This window comes from Apus apus, chromosome Z (assembly GCF_020740795.1).
Source record: "Apus apus isolate bApuApu2 chromosome Z, bApuApu2.pri.cur, whole genome shotgun sequence".
Classification (NCBI taxonomy): Eukaryota; Metazoa; Chordata; class Aves; order Apodiformes; family Apodidae; genus Apus; species Apus apus.
In genome coordinates this window covers 122,801-144,673 of record NC_067312.1, presented here as the reverse complement: position 1 = coordinate 144,673, position 21,873 = coordinate 122,801, and the positions used below count along the sequence as shown (strand labels likewise).

The 21,873-nt window shown below is 44.7% G+C and overlaps 2 protein-coding genes across 9 annotated transcripts in view; one reads left to right on the top strand and one right to left on the bottom strand.

Moving 5' to 3' along the window:
- ALPK2 (alpha kinase 2) overlaps window positions 1-21,873 on the bottom strand; it is a 165,041-nt gene that overhangs the window by 116,404 nt on the left and 26,764 nt on the right. The window contains exon 1 of one of the 2 annotated variants that reach the window (XM_051642190.1): window positions 291-1,011. The exons of the other annotated variant lie outside the window; for it this stretch is intronic. The gene's annotated coding sequence lies outside the window, so the exon portion shown is untranslated. Of the gene's footprint in view, window positions 1-290; window positions 1,012-21,873 lie in introns of those variants that run through there. 2 annotated transcript variants of the gene reach the window in all.
- The window catches only part of ZNF532 (zinc finger protein 532), a 38,251-nt gene continuing 17,472 nt past the window's right edge, over window positions 1,095-21,873 (top strand). The window contains exons 1-5 of one of the 7 annotated variants that reach the window (XM_051642197.1): window positions 2,041-2,097; window positions 3,093-3,282; window positions 3,727-3,836; window positions 12,244-14,603; window positions 19,329-19,510. In XM_051642197.1, coding sequence (XP_051498157.1) covers window positions 12,264-14,603; window positions 19,329-19,510 — 2,522 coding nt within the window. In that variant the 5' untranslated portion in view covers window positions 2,041-2,097; window positions 3,093-3,282; window positions 3,727-3,836; window positions 12,244-12,263. The other 6 variants (XM_051642198.1, XM_051642199.1, XM_051642196.1 and 3 more) reach the window with 6 other exon arrangements.

The following is a 21,873-nucleotide window of genomic DNA, read 5'->3' as shown; positions in this document are numbered from 1 at the left end:
TGAGCACAGCTTCTGGTGGGGGATCCTCCCACAACAGCAAACAAAAGGCTGTTACCAAACGTACCATGTCACAAGGGGCAACAGCCAAAAGCACCACGCTAGCTCCAGGAAGGACCAAGTTAACCTGGTTTTGTGTGGTACGGCAGCATCAACACAGGACAAAGTTCAAGGATGTGATGTTTTAAAGCGCCACAGCACGTTAAAATGCAGTGTGGGGTGTGGAAGGTGTCACCCAGCCTGGCCCACCACCCCATCAGGGCCCACCATCCCACCTCGGCCCACAGTCCTACCTTGGCTCACTGTCTCTCAGGGGCCCTGCCATCACACCGGCACTGGCAGCCAGAGCCACATCCTGGCCCCTCAGCTTCCAGGGGAGCTGTGCTGCAGTCACACTTGGGAAGCACATGAACATCTGACTCAACAGTGTCCCGTCTCTCCTGTCCTTTGTTGACTTAGAAGTGAAGCACAGGCCGCAGAGCCCCACAAATGAACATCTATTTTCACAGCGTCCCATCTCTCCTGTCCTTTGTTGACTTAGAAGTGAAGCGCAGGCCACAGAGCCCCACAAATGAACGTCTGGTTTCACAGTGTCCCGTCTCTCCTGTCCTTTGTTGACTTAGAAGTGAAGCGCAGGCCGTGGAGCACCAAGAGGCCCAGCGGGACGGGTGGGGGGTGCCCCCAGTGCCTTTGCTGCTCCAGGGCTCTGCTGCTGAGGCGAAGCCTGAGGCACTGAGGTAAAGGGGGACCCTTCCACAGCCGGGGAGAGCTGCCTGGCCCGCCCGAGGCCCAAGGCTTCCCGCGGGGCCGGGCCGTTGGCGGCACTGCGGCGGGCCTGCCCCGGCCGTGGCGACGGGGCCGCGCCGGAGAAGCGGGGGAGCGGTCAGCCCCGGCCCGCTGGCGCTGCCGGGCTGGCCCCGCAGGCTCCGCTCCATCCGCGCCGGGGCGGGATCCCCGGGCGCCCGGGCTCGACCCCCGCGCTGCGGGAGGCCGCGACCTGCCCGGCCCCGGCCGCGGCGCTTGCCCGCGGCGCGCTGGGAGGCAGCGCAGCCCTCCCCGCCCCCGGCACACTCCAGGGAGCCGTTTCACACGGAATCACACGGGAGCGTCTCCCCCATCTGTGCAAGCCGAGGCACCCCCACCCCCACCGTCTCCTCAGTCCCGGCAGAGCCTCCCTGCCATTATGTTCCACCATCTCTTAGCCAGGCCGCTCGGCGGGCGGCCGGGGCAGCGCCGACCTTAGCCATGCCCGCCTGAGCCCGCCGGCCGGAGCCGCCGCGGCCGGGCGGCGAGGCCGCAGCAGGTGTGTTTGCATGGGGGTGCGCAGTTTGCATGCGGTGGGGGGTTCGCCTTCCTGCCGGCCCGGCTCCCGCCTCGCCTGTGCGCAGGCCCCTCCGTGCCGCGGGCAGCCAGCGGCGGAGCGGCCTGCCCGGCCTGCTCGGCGCGGCTCGGGCCGCGGTGGGGCCGGGGCCCCGCGGCCGCCCCAACACCGGAGCCGCCAGGGCCGGCGGCTTCGGGCTGGCTCGGCGCGGGAGGATCGCTCGGACGCGGCCGTCCCGCCGCCTCCCCCCTTCCCCCGCCGCCGGAGGGGCCGCGGCCTCCCCTCCGCAGCAGCCCCGCGCCCCGCCCGGGGTCTCTGCAGGGCCCGCTCGGGCAGGGCCGCCCCGGGCCCGGGGGGGGGGGGCGCGGGCGCCGCGCGAGGGGAGGGGGCCGCAGCCGGGCCGCGGGTGCCCGCAGAGGCGGGAGCGGCTGCCCGGGCTGCGGGGCGAGGGAGGGCCGGCCGGGGCCGTCTGTGCAGAGCAGACGGGGCTGAGGCAGCGGAAGGACATGGTCGTTTTCCCCAGAATGGGGTGGGGATGAGGGATGTGGAGAAAGTGCCAGATCTCAGCTCTCTCCGCAGGGGAAGGGGGGGTGAAGGGTTGTGCCCGAGACCTCTGCTAACAGTTACAGGTGCAGCCCGGAGAGCAGAGGGGCTGGCCGGTGTAGCCTGGCAGCTGGCTCGCAGGAAAGCCGTGCTGAAGAGCCATCTCACGGCAGACCCCGGAGAGGATGGGGCTTGGCGCGTAGGCGGAGGTAGTTACTGGTTGTACCAGTGCAAGGGTGAGTAGCCAAAGGAGGAGCGGGGTGATCATGTCTCGATTCGGGGTGCCTGTCAGCCAGGCAGCAGGAAGGCCCTGGGTGGCAGAGACAAAAGGGGGAGCGGGCTAGGGGCAGGGCTGCCATGAGCCAAAGTGGGTGCTCGGCCCTGCTCTGGAGGGACTTGGGCACCGCAGGGAGTCGTGACCTTGGCGAGGAATGGCCCAGGAGGGAGATGCGGGACAGAGCGAGGGGCCGTGGCCAGGCAGGAGCCATCTTTGCGGGGTGGGAGCCGAGCAGGCTGCCCGGGCCTCCCCCGCAGCTCCGGGTGTGGGAGCCGGGGGGGCGGCCAGGCGGGGGCTGCAGCTCGCCTGCCTCAAGGAGAGCGGAATAGCAAAGAAAAAAAGACGAAGAAGACAAAAAATCAGCTCAGCAGCCAAGCCGGTGCTGCTAGGAGGGGGCAAAGGAACGATTTTGCAGGCATCTCGCTGCTGCGGAAGTGGATTTCTTGAGGGGAGGGAGGTGCGTGTGTGGGTGATCTTTGTAGCAACGCCGTGCAGGGAAAATGCCATTCGAGCGGCCCCAGGTGCAGCCAGGAGTGGGGAGGGCGGGCGGGAGAAGCCCTGGCTCGGCCACCCCCCGGCCGGGGGCATGAGGGGGCAGCTGCTGAGCAGCCCCCGCGTGCTGCGGGAGCAGGGCGGGCGCAGCCCGGGGTTAGCGTCTGTCTCCCAGGGCTGTGGCCGAGCCTGCCTGGTGCTGCAAGAGAGATCCTGTGAGGATTTTTATTGCGGTCTCTTTGTTAGCTACAGACAGGCACGCACACACTCACAGCTTTCAGCCAGGTTGTGGGAGGTAAGTGGGGGAGGAGAGGAAGGGAGCGGTGGGGCGGCACTGGGGAGCAAGGGGGCCGGGCAGGACGGCAGCCGGGGGACAGGGCTGCTGCCGGCCCCACCGCCACCGCAGAAACAGCCCCTGCGATTTTCAGGGACTTGTTGGCAACTCAGCGAGGGTTGCCATAGCTTTTTATGTAGGGTGACCAGAACCGGCTGGAACTGGTTTGAGGCAGATCAGCTCCTGAACACAATGCAGTCACTGAGCTACTACAGTGGGATAGCTTCCTCCCTTCATGGCAGCCAAAAGCAGAGGAGCTTGCAGAAAGATACCATCCCAAAACAGTATGTGAATGCACACTTTAGACACACAGCTCTGGTATGTGGCTAATATAGTCATAAAGGATTCTGTATGTAAATGTACATATTTGCAGTAACTGAGATTACTTTGGCTTTTTGTGCCTTTTTATGCTTAAGGAATGGGCAAGAGCTGAGATTTATGACCCTTATTAAAATATTTTTGCTTTGCAAGGGTGGGACACTGGTTATGCAGTCTATTTTAAAACTAAACTAAATAAAATTGATTGAATGATTTGTAATTGTACTTATGCTTGTGACTGAAGAATGCTGCTTTGCATGCTGTTTTATTTACAGGGTGCTGTCTTGTGGTTTTCTTCTTTAGGAGACGTTGAGGGGGGGGGGTGCTGTGCCTTTCTCTAAGGCCAAAAGGAAACAATATTGTTGTAGAATTGTGCATAAAAGCATTGCAAAGATGCTGTAAGGCATACTCGTTTTCCCTTTTTTTTTTCTTTCTTCCTTGTAGGCCTATTGATTGGGGCTGCCTTTAACCCTTTCATATTTGCAGAGGTAATGCATCTGTGGCAGTAACTGAGCATTGGCTAAAAAAACCTTGCAAAGGTCAAGGTTCACAAGGTGAGATGTGGTGTTTTGGGTATGAATATAATGATAGCATGAAGGTACATGTATGTGAAAAGTAAATCTGGCTCCTGATTGCACACTTGGCACAGTAGTAAGGAGACAATTGTTTAAGTGTTACTAAAGAAATGCTATTAACCTCCTCCAGTTTTAATAGGATTAAAGCTATTATTTGTAAAGACTTACTGATATCTTAGCTAAATACAGTGTTTTCATTGAAATACCTTTTTTCACAATGTAGTGATATGGATAGGCCTCTGAGTGACAATCATAAATTGTGGACCACATGGTAGCAAACTGTTCTGTTGTTGTGCTGCAGCATTACACGTTCATAATTTGCTGTCTGATTATTTAAAGGTTGCTTGTTTGGCTATATCTGATGGCCAAAGGTGATACTTAATTCTGAATTAAAGTCTTCAGTGTTACACATGTGCGTAATACAGCCTACATAGAAAGAAACGTATAAAATAAATAGTCTTTTCTAAAACTGATGTAAACCCAGGGAGGATTTTGCAGCAGCCAAGTGGAAAGATGTGTTTTAGAGGTTTGATGGAGCTCCAGTGGGTTACTAGTGGCATGAATTACAATATTGTGCAGTAATGAAATAAGGAGAGCGGATGGGCAATGCAGCAGCTCCTGAGGGGTGACTGCTTTTAACTCATAGCAATGGATAATGGATAGGATTCTTTTTTCTTTCTTTTTTTTTTTTTTCTTATCTAAAAAATAAATGTGTACTTAGATTTGAGCTGGCATTTGTACCTTGCAGTGAAAGCTGAGGGATTCAGAGAGGAGAGGGGGAGAGAGAGGAAAGCAGTAATGAATATAGCAAAGGGAAGAACAAAGGCTGTTGGAGCCTGCACATTGGAACACTAAACATTTTGCCTTGGGGATTCTTTTGCTATAACTGTTACTTCCTATGACAGGAAATCAGCAACTCTGGAATCTTATAAGTATGATTTTTTTAAAACCTGACCAGAGCTGGCTGCATTAGATGGCTTGGTAATCTACGGTCAAGATAAATACAGAGGCAAAACATTGAAAATGTTCTGTTCTAGTGTGAAATGAGGGTCTTTTCCTCTCTGCTCAGCAGAATAAAGTAGACAGTCTTAAAAGCCTTGAGAGGTTGTGGATATTGGGTAAGTTGTATGGTGGCAGGGTGTCTGCATCAGAGAGTGACAATACAACCTTTTTATTTCTGACTGCAGTAGGTTACATAAGGTATTTCGACACTAACCGTAGAAAAATGAAAATAGCATGCTAATGTTTAGCCTGAAATTATGGGCTTGTGGTTTTTAATGCAGCTACAATGTGTTGTTTCTCAGATTAGACAGGGCAGTTAAATAGCTTGTGTGGCAGAGCAAAATGCCTGGCAGATCACTGTGCTGATTTCTGTTCCTGTTTTTCATAGTTTGATGCAGAGGTTCTCTATTTGACTGTAGACATCCGAAGCAAAATTAGGCTTGCAAACATGAATTCTTGTTGCATGATAGGAATAATATCTATTGTTGCTGCTGAAGTATGTTCTTTTCCAAGTGTCAGCTAAAATTCATGTTACATGGGAGCACATTTTAATTTTTTTTCTCTCTACCAGAATAGTCAGCAGTTTTGAAATTGTAAGTTCTTGAGTTATCACAAAATTCAATGTCTCTGTTTTATTTGGATTTTCGAACACAAACTGTGTTACGAAGTTTTATTTTTAGCAAAGGAGATTTTGCATTTGCAGGGATTTTTGTAGACTGTAAGATGGGAAACCTGAATAGATGCTGGAGCCTGCAGTGTTCTTGGTGAGTTTGGTTTTTTTTTAGTCTAATATTATTTGTAAATGCACTTCACTGGGATTTTCTGATTTTGCACACAGGCCAGCTTTTCAGCAGCAAATGCTGCTTAGTGCTGCAGGGTTGGTCCTCTCAATCAGCTGTCACCATCTCCTTTTGCTCTGCGGCTTGGCTGAGATACCTGATCTTGAGAATAACTGTTATGATTTATCAAGTTCTAAGCCTCTTTTGATGAATTAACTAACTATGGTTTTCTTTCATAGATGTATGAATTTGTGTTAAAATATAAATATACATACAGATTGTGGGGAATGTGTATTCATAAAACCCCAAACTTGACCCTAATGTTTTAGGGCCTGTTTGTTGCTAGTGTTGCACAGGCAGGCCCTGTCTGACTGGAAGTGCTGTCACTGAGACTGCTGCTGCTTCAGGCTGTTTGTGAGCAAGAATTGCTATCCACTCTTAAAAAGTACATTAAAGGAAATAGGCAGGTAGTGCCATTTAGAATGTGATTCAAATTTTAATTACATTGGGAATCTCAAAATTCCATTTGTTATTGTTGTACAGCCAAATTATTCACGCGTTACTGTCCCAGCCCGTTTTGCATATAGAAGTACAAAAGCCATTTTTATAATTAATTTTTAAGCAGAGTGCAAAAAGAATGGTATGAGGATTTACCTGCTTTTCATTAATTCATCTATATCTTAGGAGAAATTCAGGAAGTTGTTAGGCCCAAGGCCTTAACTGTATCTCTTGATAAATATAGGTGCTTTTAATTTGGTCAGCTGTAGATAGAGATGGTCTGTTCAGCTCCATGTGGTGTGGGAAAGGTGATGCTTTGTCCATGTGCTGAAATATCCTTGTTCTTTTTGTCAGCCAAAGGCTGATAAAAGTGAAATTTGAACCAGTTACATGTGGTTCCTTTTAAATTGTGCTGGAGGTAGTTCAGTGGTGGTGTGAGAGGAGGAAATGGACAGACTTCAGAAGATACCTCTTCTCTTTCCCTTCCTGTTTTCTCCTACCCAAAGAGAACTTGAGATACCCAAAAAAACTAAGAAAGTTCAAAAATGGAGGAGTTAGACTACAAGATGAGGCTTCTTAGGAGTTGTAAACTACAAGTAATTCTATTTTGGCTGTCAAAAAGACACTGTGGAAATGTGCTTAACAAGCCAAAGAAAGATTCTCATTAACTGTCTTTACTTAATTATACCTGTTGGAGGAGGAAAGGGCTCATCTTTCAACAGATAAGAAGGATCCATAATAAGATGCAGGATATAGTAGAAAAGAAGACAATTACCCGCCCTTTTACTGTCAGTTCTAGGGCTCGGTATATTTTGAATGGATGTGCTTACAGTTGTGGAACAACTTGGGCTTCCTGTGGGGGTACCTTGTTGGTTAGACATGTCTTGGTAATCCATAATTGCAAACCTCAGCCACGCACACTGATAGCGCCTTGCCATGCCTCACACTGAAGGCTGATAAATGTGTTTTGGGCTGTAAGCCCAGCTCTGTGCCAGGGTATAGCAGTACACCATAAGCATCATGCAAGTGTCACTCAGTTTCTTTGTGACTTTCCATGACTTCCACCTTCTGCCATCCCAAATGTATTTTGCTACCAGTGCCGATTGTGGTTGAAGGGGCCTCTCTATATCCTACCTGCCTGCGGAGCATTTCCAACCACACCGAGTCATGGTTTGAGGTGTGGTTCCCATTTCCTGAAGGAGGTTTGGTGGTTAAACTAGCATATTGCTTTTGCCTGTCTTCAGATACTTGGCTTTCAGAGTCAGCAATGAGAAGAGTTAGTCAGTCATAACAGCTAATAGATGTTGCATAACTAATTAACTGCTCATAATCTGTGTATTAGGCTGATGTTTGCTTAATGTTAGGATATAGATTACTGTGATTCTGACTGAATCACTTAAGCTTCTCTACCTGATAAATTTTTTTGGTGTAACAGTACAGACAATTTTTTAAAAGTGCTTTTATGCTGGTTGGGCTGGTATTGCTGCCTGTGTAGACGTTTTGTTCCATAATGGGCATGATGTTATTTAGGCATCATGACTTGTGTTTGGAAGTGGAGTACTTGTACCAGGTTATCAGAATTTTGTTCTGGAATAACATGGCTTACTGGGAATTTATACCAGTCTGCAGCCTTTAGGGTGCCTGAATTAGTTGTGAAAAGTTATTCCTGCATAGAGAATATTAATTGGAAAAGTGTTGGAAAGGGAGGATTACTTGTCATTGCTAGGCCTGGAAAGCTTGAAATTGTTCTTGTGCCTGACAGACAAAAATCAGGGTTTTGAGAGTTTGGGAGATATGACCTGTCTGGGAGCTGCCAGATGGTTCTGTTTGCTTGTCTTTGTTAGGATGTTGAACTTGCCAAAGTGACTCTGTTTTGAGTGTTTATAATTGCTTAGCTTTATACAATCACAGAATAGTTTGGGTTGGAAAGGACCTTAAAGATTATCATGTTCCAAAGCCCCCCCTGCTATGAGCAGGGACACCTCACACTAGGTCAGGCTGCACAAGCCTCATCTAACTTGGCCTTGAACACCTTCGGGGATGGGGCAGCCACAACCTTCCTGGGCAAACTGTTCCAGTGCCTTATGGCCCTCATGGTGAAGAATTTCTTCCTGATGTCTAACCTAAATCTCCATTTTTCAGTTTAAAACCATCACCCCTTGTCCTATCACTGCCCTCCCTGGTGAAAAGTCCCTCTCCAGCTTTCCTGGAGCCCCTTCAGGCACTGGAAAGCCACTATAAAGGTACCTGTTCATTTCAGCAGCGATTTGTAGGCAGCTTGCTCTTTCTTATGGAGAATACTGTGCCCCATCTGCAGCTGTCCCAAAGCCCAAGCTACAAGATAAATTGTACTTTAAAACTGAGAAAAATATTTATCTGTTTATTTCCCTTTTCCCCCCACCCCCACCTTGGCAGAGTACACGAGGGGGTTGGTGTGTTTGGTTTCCTCATGTGGCTGGAGTCCCTGTGCCTGGAATGGGTGTAGATACAGGGCTTGAGGAGGAGTGGCAAAAATGCCATGTAGTAAAACAAAACTGCCTTTATTAATCCTTCAGAAACAGCTTTTTACTTCTAAGACCTGGTATTTGTTTTGCTGATATTTATGTCATTGCATATCTGAATCTTCCTCACATCAACACAGATAGTTGCTGTAAGAAGGCAGTGTTTTGAAGTGGTCTCTGGAATCCCTGGTAATAGGGCAGAAACTCCCAGCTTGCAGATGTTTTCCCCTTTTTCTGGAGACCAGCCTTTTAAAATACTGGAACGCATCCTTAGGCTTCCCATCATAAGTCAGGATGTGAAGGCCCCAAAAGGTTGACAAGAATTTTAACTGTTTCTCATGGGTATAGCATCAAATGCTTGTCCTGCTTGCTTCTTCCACTGTCAGTGGAGAGTTCTCATGGGCTGGTTCTTGTTTTGACACAATTAACCAAGTGAGTGCTTCACTGGAATGTGTTACTGGATGAACTGGAGTAAAAAGGCCAACTGGGAAAAGTAAGACCCTGGAACAGTCAAGGGGCATCTTCCCTTGGCTAAAACCTGTGCCATTTTCTTCATGCTGCTCAGAGGGAGTACTTACTTCAGGAGATGCTTTCCCAAAGAATTAAGAATGTGAAGGTCATGCACACAAGCTTGGTGCAGAGCATGAACACAATCAGTCTTGGTTTATCCTCCAGGACTTAATTTGCACCCTACGTTTCAGTGAGATGTTGATCACACATAGGGGTGGACATTGTCACCAAGGGATTAATGAAAGTCGTGCAGTACGTACATTCAGAGCCTGCTATCCTATGTTTTTTAAGAGTCACTGGTATCTTCCCAGAAGTCCTATCACCCACCATCAGAAAAACAGGACCCAGAAGCATCACACCTCACTGCTCCGTGACTCTGTGGCCATATCTGTGGCCTGCTGGCCATATGCAGAATTTTTTTTCCCTTTTACTTACTTCTATCATTGAATAATCAGCAAGCAAAGTAGTGATTTAATTTTAAAAGAAACTTATTTTCTCTAATAACTTTTTGCAAGCAGTCCAGGCACCCTAAAGGTTGCAGATCTAACTTAGGACAGAAGTGAGAGGCTTTTCCTGGCATTCTGGTGAACACCTTCAGACACCCAGGTGGAGAGGCAGGAAATACAGCTAGTCCAGGGGAAGGAGCAGCAGTGTTTACAAGGAGGACTGTCATCTGAGTGGAAAATAGTACTTGGGACAGTCAGTAAATCTTAAGAATTGACTCTTCATATGAGTACTGTCAAAATCAGGGGTGTTTCATTTATTGCTTCATCTCTCTGGTGTTCTTCGTAATACATTATTCCCCAGCTTTGAGGTGAATTTAATTCATTTTATTTATAAGCTAAAAATGAAAAAAAAAATCTATTTCAGAGAAAGGTGTTTGAAGGGGGGGGTGAAGGGGTCTTGCAGGTTGTTTCTTTAAATACGTGTTTGGTTTTTTTAATCTGGGGAATGTATCTTCACCTACACACCTTGTGGACTGTTTCTCAGTTCAGTTCTGAAGATCATCTTAATGGCAGCCCTCCCATGTTAAGTTATTACACCTTTGTGTGTCCCTTTTGGAGACACTGGGCTTTGCTCTCAGCACTTTAAAAGCAGTTCTCAAAGAAATTTCACTTCCTGGAAAAACCCTATTTCCTAGGAAACCAGGAACTTGCCTCATTTGTGTTCTGAAGTATTTACAGGCATCATGATGGTTTAGAGAAGAAATAGACTATCAGCTTGTCTGGCAGCCAGGGTGTCAGTTGGTTTTGATCTTGGATAAAAGGCCAAGTTTTATCTTTAAGGGAAGGAGTTATTGAAAAGTTTTTGGAGGAAAAAGGGGAGAAATGTGGCTTCAAAGTCTTGGCAGTTGTGGTGGAAACATCGTTTATGTACTGAATCTTAAAATGCTGTACTGGAATAGTGAGGAGGAGATGAATGAAATGTCCAGGATACAACTCACTTTATCAAGACTGGCCATGTCTCTTGTCCCTTCTTGTTCAACTTCAATTGCTTGAAAAGTTTGAGGAATGGGAGAGATTCTGTTCTCGTGCTCTAGCAGAGCACAGAGGTTGTTCCCTCTGCATGCCTGTGAAAGACTGTTGCAGCTATGTGGGGTTTGCTCTCCATGGGTAAATTTACAGTCCTAACTCTGCAGACCTCTGGATTCTTTTGAGATATTTCCCCAATTTGGAATTGTCCTGAGTGTCTCACTAACAGACAAATGTATCTCATCTGCTGTGCAGTTTCACTCTTGAACATACTTGGATAAATTGGTGTGTGAGTGGGCCTTTACTTAAATAATTGCTTTTGCTACATGTTAATTAAACTTCAGTTTACGTAACTAGGCGAGGTTTTAGACTAGGAAGACTTCCTAATTCCTATTGAGTGTATATAACTGTAAAAAGAAGCCTATGTACAGAGTGCAAACAGTGTCTCAAATAATGAAAAACTGTCAGTTAAGGCTTTGTGTATTTTTATATGGATTTGATAGCTTTGCTCTCTGGAATAATTTTTCATTTAATTCTTAGAAGAACTTTCTTTGTAATTTTGATATTAAGTGTGTATGTATTTTTGTATTTATTAGACAACTGCCTTTATGCTAGTTGCCCTTTCACAGGGTCTTTAAATCCTTCAGGCAGAGGATAGACTAACAGAACTGTGCTCAAGAGTGATAATCATCTTGCTTTGGTACAGGAAGGCACCCACTGCCACCTGTGCTGGATGGATGCCATGGGTTAGCTCCTGATTATCCTGAAAGAGAGCTGAGCAGGGCTGCTGACTTGTCTGGTCTCATCTCTCAAATCTTTATGTTCACTTTATCCCAGTGGTGTTGGTTAGCCTGAAAAGGAGAAGACCGAAGGGAGATAATGGTCTCAGAGCAAAGTGCCATTGAGAGAGGATGGATGAATAGAACCACATGTAGTTCATTCACATTGCATCAAGAAAGATTCAGATTATGCAGCAGGAAACATGGAACAGTGAAAATTGTGAGTGACTAGAATAAATGATATTGGAGGTAGAAGGAATCTCTGTTCTTGGAGATCTTTAAAGTAGGTGAGACACATGTCAGGAGTAGTGTAGGTTCAGCAGATCTTTCAGTAGTGTTGCTAAAAAAAAGCATTGTGAGCACTGGGAGACACTCCATACATAATTCTTTTGAAGCAAATTAATTTACAGAAAACAGTGCAGCAGCCTTAAACTGTGAGTGGAAACATTTACTTTCTTCAGGAAAGCTCATCAGGTTGGTAATGCAGATGTCAAGGAAAGTCTAGACTTGGGAGGAATGGCAAGTGCCTCAATGTTGTTCTCATGAAGTCCAGGTATCTTGCTGCAATCATTGTGTGTGTGGGAGAGGACAGGAGAGGGGGCAGGAAGAAAGTCACTGAAGAGAAAGTTGTGCCTAGAATGAACTGACAGGGTTACTTGTGAAGTTGATGGATTACTGTAGATCTTGGTGTAATAATTTGACTGTACACTTGCACTAGAACACTTCTCTAATGGATAATTTCAGAAGATAATACTTCAGAAGTATTTTGTATGGCATATGTGAACATACACTTGATTTGTCTGAGCTTAAAATGCTGAGGTGATGTCTTTCTGCTTATTTTACAGATTTGCTTACAATCGAATACATGACCATGGGGGATATGAAGACCCCAGATTTCGATGACCTTCTTGCAGCCTTTGACATACCAGACATGGTTGATCCAAAAGCAGCTATTGAATCTGGACATGATGACCATGAAAGCCACATAAAACAAAATGCTCACACAGATGAAGATTCTCATGCCCCATCATCATCTGATGTTGGTGTGAGTGTCATTGTGAAAAACGTGCGTACTATTGATTCTTCTGAAGGCGTGGACAAGGATGGCCACCATTCCACAGGCAATGGCTTGCACAATGGCTTTCTGACATCGTCCGCTCTTGATGGGTATGGTAAAGATGAAGGGAAGTCACTAAAAGATGATGGGTCAGGTTCTGAGACTGCACTGAAGGATTCAGCTTTCAACCAGTTCAGCCCAATATCAAGTGCTGAAGAATTTGATGATGATGAAAAAATTGAGGTGGATGACCCTCCAGATAAAGAGGAGATGCGTGCAAATTTCAGAGCAAATGTCTTGGCAGGATCTGTATCCCAGCAGGAATATGACAAACTAAAGGCACTTGGAGGGGAGAACTTGATTAAATCTGGAATCCCAGTCTCAAGCAGTGTAGATAAAAATAAAGTCGCTAAACGAGAGACAGAGGCAAACTCCTTGAATTTAAGTGTCTATGAGCCCTTTAAAGCTCGAAAAACTGAGGACAAATTGCTAAAAGACAATTCTGAGAAGCTTCTTGACAACAGGGTACTTGATGGAAAACTGAGTGCTGAAAAAAGTGAAGCAAGTCTTGCCAGCATTTCACAGTCCAAAGCAAAGTCCTCAGCAAAGCTTTCTTCATGCATTGCTGCAATTGCAGCACTGAGTGCTAAAAAGGCAGCTACGGATACCAGTAAAGATTTACAGTCTAATTCAGGAGAATGTTCTCCATTACCAAAAGACATGAGTGAAAGTCCCCGGGCTATCGAAAAATCACCTGAAGCTCACAGTCTCATTGATGGTGCTAAAAAACCATCTGTCAAACCACCTGATAGTCCCAGAAGTGTATCGAGTGAAAACAGTAGCAAAGGTTCTCCATCTTCTCCTGCAGGGTCAACACCAGCAATTCCTAAAGTTCGCATAAAGACCATCAAGACTTCTTCTGGGGAGATCAAGAGAACTGTTACTAGAGTGTTGCCAGAGGTTGATTTGGACTCTGGTAAAAAGCCAGAGCAGACTGCTTCTATGGTAACTTCCATGACATCTCTCCTGTCTTCGCCAACCTCTGCTGCTGTCCTTTCCTCTCCTCCTAGAGCTCCTCTCCAGTCCACAGTTGTCACCAACGCAGTTGCGCCTGCAGAACTTGCACCAAAACAGGTCACTATCAAACCCGTGGCTACTGCCTTTCTCCCCGTTTCAGCCGTGAAAACAGCAGGTTCACAAGTTATTAATCTGAAGCTCGCCAACAACACCACAGTGAAAGCCACTGTCATCTCAGCTGCCTCAGTGCAGAGCGCCAGCAGCGCCATCATCAAGGCTGCCAATGCCATACAGCAGCAGACAGTCGTGGTGCCAGCGTCCAGCCTCGCCAGTGCTAAACTCGTGCCAAAGACAGTCCATCTTGCCAACCTTAACCTTCTGCCTCAAGGTGCTCAAACCACCTCTGAACTCCGCCAAGTGCTAACAAAACCTCAGCAACAAATAAAGCAGGCAATAATTTCTGCAGCAGCCTCACAGCCTTCTAAAAAAGTGTCTCGAGTCCAGGTGGTGTCATCTCTACAAAGTTCTGTAGTGGAAGCGTTCAATAAGGTGCTGAGTAGTGTCAATCCTGTGCCAGTTTACATCCCAAACCTCAGTCCCCCTGCCAGTGCCGGAATAACGTTGCCCACGCGGGGTTACAAGTGTTTGGAGTGTGGCGACTCCTTTGCTCTGGAGAAGAGCCTGACCCAGCACTATGACAGGAGGAGCGTGCGCATCGAAGTGACCTGTAACCATTGCACAAAGAATCTGGTGTTCTACAACAAATGCAGTCTGCTCTCCCACGCTCGGGGGCACAAGGAAAAGGGAGTCGTGATGCAGTGTTCACACCTGATTCTAAAGCCAGTCCCAGCAGATCAAATGATAGCATCTCCTTCGAGCAATACAACTGCATCTCTGCTGCAGAGCCCCGTGGGAGCTGGCACACATCCTGTGACCAAGATCCAGTCTGGCATAACGGGGACAGTGATTTCAGCCCCAGCCAGCACACCTGTCGTCCCCGCTATGCCGCTTGATGAAGACCCTTCCAAACTCTGCAGACACAGTCTAAAGTGCTTGGAGTGCAATGAAGTTTTCCAGGATGAGACATCTCTTGCAACTCACTTCCAGCAGGCTGCAGACACAAGTGGACAAGTAGAGTATCATATGTTTACATTACGTTTCATCTGTAGGCCTAGGAGACTTTGGATGTGTTTTTACTTTCATTTAGCTGTTAATTATCTGAACGTCCATGATTAAAAGTATAAATGAAAACCACAAAAAATCTTGCAAGCACATATATAGTGAATGTCAACGTTTTTAAATAAGAGTTTTCTTAGATTTTCTTTTAAACCCTGAAGTCTGAAATTTACACTGTATGTATTTGCTAGAATTTAGCATTAGCTTTCTTACAGCTGAACTTGGTAATACTGAAATTAATGGTCTTTGCTAAAAAAAAAAAATACTGTTCTTTTCTGTGCTTGCAATTTGAGTATCCTGTGGAATCCACTTAATTGGCACCCTCGTTAACAGCCCGCCTATTCCATCTGAATCACAGTTTTAAGTGATTCATTCTCTATTTGTCCTTAGTTTTTATTATTTTGCATAGCCCCAGAGTGAGCTAGGCGTTCCTCTTCCAGGGGCTCTGGGCACACTGGTGCTACTGGGAGGACACACATGCTGTTTTCTTTCTTCAGGTCTGTCTAAAGTAGCAGTGGAAAGCGGTGTTCACTGGCATGCCTTTCTTGCTGTGTGACCATTTGTTTATTTCTGTTGGTTTTCCTTTCCTCTTAGGATTGCTAATGAGATAAGCTTACAAACCACTTTAAAATTCTTTACCAATGTCTGTGGCCTAATCTGAAAGCAACACGTAATTCAATAAAAGTTAATATTAATAATTGTGCGATGTATTTTATAATCCTGTGAGAGTTAAGGTTGTTAATTAAATGACAAAGTTGGATTTCTGTTGGAGCGTGCCAATTAAAAGGGATTCTGGTGTGTTTCAAAGCATTCAGTTGAGCTTGGTGTGGCAGCTGCTTGCTAAGAGGGAGGCTGAAAACCTGCAAACATGCACAGACTGATCAAGACAGGAGTGCCCCAGGAATATTCCTGGGAATTGCACAGCAGTGTACAGGATGAAGGGTTTTAAGTTCTGCAGTTAGGAAGAAATGCAGTAGCCATAGAAGCACAGACATGTTCTGGTCAGAATCTATTCACTAAACCAGAGAGCTGTTCTGTGGCCATGGAGCAGTTACACTGTGTCCATCACTACAGAGTGCACTTGTAAAGGGATCTGAATGTGGAAATAACCTTGTCTACATGGACTATGTGTCTCTGCCTCAGCTCCTGCTTTATTAACTGGCTAGCCCCCTTGGGCTGAAAGCGCCTGGCTTCCCAGTGAAAAGCCACAGGAGTGAATTTCTGTTGGTAGGACACTGCCAGTGTGCCTGAGTTTGTTAAGGCTTTTTGTTGGCAGAATGTGTTCCATCCCTTGATCTTGCTGCAGCTGGAATAGGATCTGATGCTGACCATGAGTATATTCTGCACCATCTCTTCAGTTACTTCATACGCAGTGATTGTTTCTTAGGTAACTCCTTTGCTGGTGCTTATTGGTGTTAGAATTACCTTTTTTTTTTTTTTCATAATAGGTCCATTAGTTTCCACTTGGTATGAGGAGATCCAGCAGTCCTTGTGAAAACCGTATTGTTCTTGGTTCTGTAAAGTCAGGTAGTTAGGAAGGCACCAATATAAAGCAAGTGGATGAGACAGACAAGTGTACTGAGAACAGGCTGGGACCTGTTCTCAGGATCCCACACTTTCTGTGGGTCTTTTTTTTATGGACAGGTAAACTAAACAGATGTGTAGAAACACCTTTTGCCCTTTCCTGCTACCTCTGTCTGGTGCTTTTGCCCTGCTGCTGCCAAGTTTGCTCTCTGTACCTGTCCTGTTAGACACTGTTTACCCTGATGATTTACTATGGGAAGCAACCGAGATCTTCAGAGTGTCAAATACAGGTGCAGTTGGTGGGAAGAGAAGGGTGGGCACACAGGTACTGCTGGCCAGGGGGGAAAGCTCATGGAGGTACAAAACCAGGCAGCATTGCCTCCCACCTTTCAGCGTGTTTGTGTCTCATGCTGAAAACTTGCTCTCTTAAGAGCTGATGTATGAACCAGGCCTGAATAACTGCCTACTAGGCCATGAATTTACAGGATTTTATTTAAAGAAAAGAGCCTTCTTGCTGCACAGCACTGGAGGAAAAACCAATTTATGTGTTGTTCCTTTTAAAATAACACTCTTAATGAAAGTAGTTTAAAATGTTTTGTTGAAATATCCTCTTAAAAATAATTACGTTTTTTCTTACTCCTTGTCATCTATCAAGTAGCAGTTTTCAGTTTTCTGCTGTTCTTTTTCACACTGCACTTCATTCCACACTGTAGTGTTGTAGCTTTACTGAACTGCCCAGCACGGAGACTGCTGAACTGAGCAGTTGCTTTGGGGAGGGCAGTGCATCCTGCTGTTTTTGTTATCTTTTTGTCCATTTTTTGTCCCAAGCATTGCTGCAAGGGTAGTGTTTGCTGGAGAAAGACACTGTGTAGAACTTTTTTTAGGAATTTTTCATCATATATTACCCCTTGGAAAGCTTAGACAAGAAATACTCTGGCTTCTGTTTTCATTCTCAGTGCTTGGCACTGATTTTTGTTGTAACACTGCCACTCTTTTGGGGAGAAGGAGACAGGAAAGTTAGATGAAATTGGTATTTTGACTTTGGAAGGAAGGAAGAATAAAAAAAAATAAATTGGGATTTTGCAAACAAATAATAGGAAAAAGGCTGTTATTTGCAGCTTGCTATTCTTTGTAGTGCCCACCTCACTGCTCCTGAAATGGAAATTGTAAACTATTCTGTTTTCAGTGACTAAGCAGTACGTAATGTGCAGAGTGAGCCAGATGAAAACACAGTTACTGCTTCTGTGTGTGTGACCACAAGATGTTTCATGTTAATATTTCTTACTAAAATTACTATTAAAATTAAAAAATCAAAGTATTTGCACACACCCTCAAAAAAAAGCATTTGGACTAAGCTTTTTTGGAAAAAGAATTTAAAAGGAGTGTACAGATTATAATACAAAAATACACCTGTTCTTAGAGTGTTAGTAACACTTTAAAAATGGTAAAGCAATTAAGAAGTTACTTTGCACTTTGATATTAAACAGTGTTATATTAGGAAAAAAAAATAAAAACTTTTTTGCAGTGACTCTAAAAGGCTTTTTCCTTCCATCTTTGGAGTTAGTGTCCATTGCCTATTGATTAAATGGGAACAGGTTGTTTTTTTTACTGGCATAGTTGCCAGTACTAGTAAGTCAGACCCCTATGAAAGCTGTTTGTAATACTGTACTAGTTCTACAATGGTAGCTTTGATTCTGCTGTTATATGACCTGGATCTTACTGTTTTTTAAAACGTACTTAAAAGAGAGTTACCTAAATTGGAAGGGGGTGACTTTTTACAAAGCACCTGTCTTGTAGTAAGAAACTTTTACCATGAGGAAGGGGATTATTTCTTAATTATTTTTTTCAGGATTTCTTCATACGTAGGTTAGGAAATAATTGACAGTGCAGCTCTGGAGATCTTGCTTTGTTCTGTATTCTTGCAGCATGTACACATCTCTACATTTGCTGAATTCTTACAGATAACACTTATAAAAATTCCCAAGTCTTGTGTTAAAAAAATAGCCAACTCATGAAGGAGACTTGGTTTTGGTTTTAAATATTCCCAAGTCAGTGGTGAGATTCCTGAGTCTCAAGTCATAGGAAATAATAATGGTTTGAAAAGCCTTTCAAAGCAAAGTCTTATGAAATGAAGTTGATTTTAAGTCCTGTTCTGCAAGGGCTTGGGTTCATGCTGGCCTTGAGATGGTGAGGACTTCTATTGAAGTCAGTGAAGCAGCTTCCATGGTCAGAATTAAGCAGAAGCTGAGCTGCAAACAGGATGTCAGGTCTCTGCTTAGGGATTTTAGAGATGTATTACTGTAAATCAGACATCTTCTGGAATGCCTTTACAGCTTTGGCTCTTTGTGCCCTCCAGTGATGGAAAGCAACTGTGAGCAGAAGTGAAGCCAGTTTATTGCTGGGTTGCATCCTTTGTATTTCATCCTAAAACCAGTACAAAGCACCCAAAGAATTTCAGTGTTTCTGGTCTGGCATGTTGTCAACACAGCGCTGAAGATTTATTTTTTGTTATTCTTATTTTTGTGTAACAAAATAGGAGAAAATCATTAGCTTAGTAAGTTACTTCTGCGTGTAGAACTATTGCTCTGCAAAGAAAAGTTTTGTAAGTATTTTATACATCTCCAGTGTTTACTCAGATGCAGAATAGGATGCAGGTGTTCTGTCCTGAGAAACAGTTTGAAATCATGTGTTCACTTTCTTCCTGATAATACTGCTTTTTTTTGTATTATGGATATTACGATAAGATTTAATCAGGAGCAAGGATCAAAGAAAATGAAGGTAGTGTATTTGGTGGGTTTGAGGTTTTTTCTTCATATGGTGCACTGAGTTAAAACCATAAGATTTGATTCTCATATTGTACTTGGGCCCCTTGCAGCATTAAGGGAATCTTGTGAGGCAGCTGTGGAGAATGTGTCTTCCTTGGACAGTGGTGTAGGAAGGAACCTTGTTGGGCCAGAATGGGCCAGAATGCCAGTACCTCTGGTTGCCAGCAAGAGCTGTCTGTAGGGCCTGCAGTTAGTACTTGCCTACTTCTTTTGGCTCACATCACAGTCATGACATTTAACCTTTTATTTGATATATTACAGTGTTTGACACAAGACCTCCTGTATAGCTGAACCAAACCTTTTTTTTCATCTATTTTGGTTTATCGTTTAGAAGACATGCAATATCTGCCAGATGCTGCTTCCTAACCAGTGCAGTTTTGCATCACACCAGAGAATTCATCAGCATAAATCTCCATACACGTGTCCTGAATGTGGAGCAATCTGCAGATCTGTCCACTTCCAGACTCATGTCACTAAGAACTGCCTGCATTATACCCGAAGAGTTGGTTTTCGGTCAGTATAATGATTACTTTTGTTGTCAATTTATGTGTAATTTATGCTTTTAGAAGGAATAATCCATTTTCATAAGCATTGCTTGTAGAATACAGTTTCATGGGTTTATGGTTGTCCTGGCAACAATGCTATTAGTACTACAAATTTTTTAATAAATACCACATTGGGATTCTACTTCGTTTTGGGCATCTGCTTTTGTATGTTATTAAATGAGAATACTAGCTGCTCCCACCCAGCCCATAAAATGCCAGGCTCAGGACACAGTTTATAAGATTTAGAGAATTCAGATCTATTTTCTTAATTTCAGATTCCTAAAAAAAAAAAACTTAAGTTTTTTCAAAACACTGAATTTTACGTGGTTCTCTCTGGTAGAAGAGTCTTTTTCAGTATTCACTGCCAGAATTTATTACTGAGCTGCTGATGGGTGTACTACACCTGTCTGGTCACTGTCCCATCTGTAGGAAGTCAAGATTCTTCAGTGTTAGATCACTTGAAAATTACTTCTCTCACTCAGCTAGCCTGGTGTTACAGTTATACTTTGTGACTCTTAAGTTTCCCTTTTATTCTTATGTTTTGTTGTTATGGCAACTCACTGAGAAAATGGGGATCGGAGGCATTTGATGGAAATGTTAAGTTTTGAAAGGCTTGAAAAATAGTTTTATCTTAGATTTGTCCTTGCAATGAATGGAAGGCAGCACAGAAGAGATAGGAAGAGGAACCCGCACGACCAAGCTTTGCTCAGCACTCCCCAGACATTTCCACTTCTTCCTGTCTGGCTGGAGAAGGGTGATTGGAAGTTTTACAGAGATGGCAGGGAAATGTCCCACTGAGGGAAGAAAGCATTTTTGCTGCAGTAGCCCCCCTGCTGTGGCAGTCTGTGTTCAGAGTGAATCCCTAGCCTGACACAGCTCTCAGCTCTTGGCACTTCTTTGGGTTCTTCTCTTTTCCTCTTTTCTCCCAAGCAGTATCTGTCTCGTCCTACATGTCTGATATCTGCTACCTCCACTCTCCTTCCCTCTAGTCTGTCCCTCGTGGGTTTGTACATGGAATCATTTTCAGGGACTCCTGGCCTGCACCAGTAACACCAGAAGACTTATAAATCCTTCCTGGTGAATCTAAACTAAAGTTACTGAACTTTTCAAGACGTATCATAAACACCTCACGTCACACTTAAGGCAGAATTTCTGTATATGGTGAGACTAAACCAAAAATACCTAGGGAAAGAAAGCAATATCTGGGAAAATTAATGTCTTCCTCCTCAGCCTCTCCTTATCACCATGGTGGATTCACCCGAGGAGCAGCATAACCCGTCCTGTCTTCCCAGAGGACCTCTGTGAGGGACTTCACCTTGACCAGCCATCCAGGCCGCTCCTCTGAACTAAAGCAGCTGAAACTTTCAACCTTAAGTTTAACTGCATCCTTCAGGTTGTAATCAAGAAAGCTGCTAGAGCAGTCCAAGAAAGGAAGGCCTGGTCCTTAAGGACTGTTGTTAACATACAATGGTGGATGCTGAGGATGCATCACTAGACAATGAAGTCAGGGAAAGGGAGGTGAGAGATGTGACCCAGCTCTCTTGAGGTGACACCCTGGGAGTAGAGCTGTGAAAGAGGATCAGGCTTTCTGACCACTGTGAAGAAATGTTTGTCTCTCTATAAGCAGAGAAGAGCTTAACAGACCCAAGAAAGGTCAGGACTATTTACTTTACAAAATGCATTGAGAAGAGGAGACTAGATAAATATAAACTCGATTAATAGTATTAAGAATGTAAAATAAGAGCTCAGAAGAGCAAGGATGACATTTGATAAAATTCATTTAAAAGGAGAACAGGATTCTTGAATGCAATGTATAGCTTATCCCTGCTTTATTGCTCTCAGCAAAGCATTTAAACAGTATAAAATAATGATTTTATGTTTATATGACAACAATCATGCTACCATGATGGATGCCAAAGTTAAAACTTTCAAAGAGGAGGGTCCTTCTATGTTGAGATTGTAAAACTCGTACTGCAAAATACTAGTCAATAAGAAACTTGTTCATTTCACAGGTTAGTTTGTGACTGCTTGTTGCAGGAAGTTCTTGGACTTAAATGGTAGCATTTAGTACTGGAGATGTATGGCACTAGAAGGGACCATTGTGTATAGAAATTCCTATGTACTAATAATTTTTCAATATTTCATTTTAGAATAGATGCGGAAAGGTCACAAATTTTCGACACAGCAGAAGTATGTTTGTGAAAAACATTTTGGACTTCCAATCTGATAGACTGATCTGATTGTAGAGATTTGATTTAGTTGTCCTGAGCTTAAATTACTCTGTTTTTAAATCCAAGCACTGATTTGATTACGTGTGCCAAGAAATCGTGA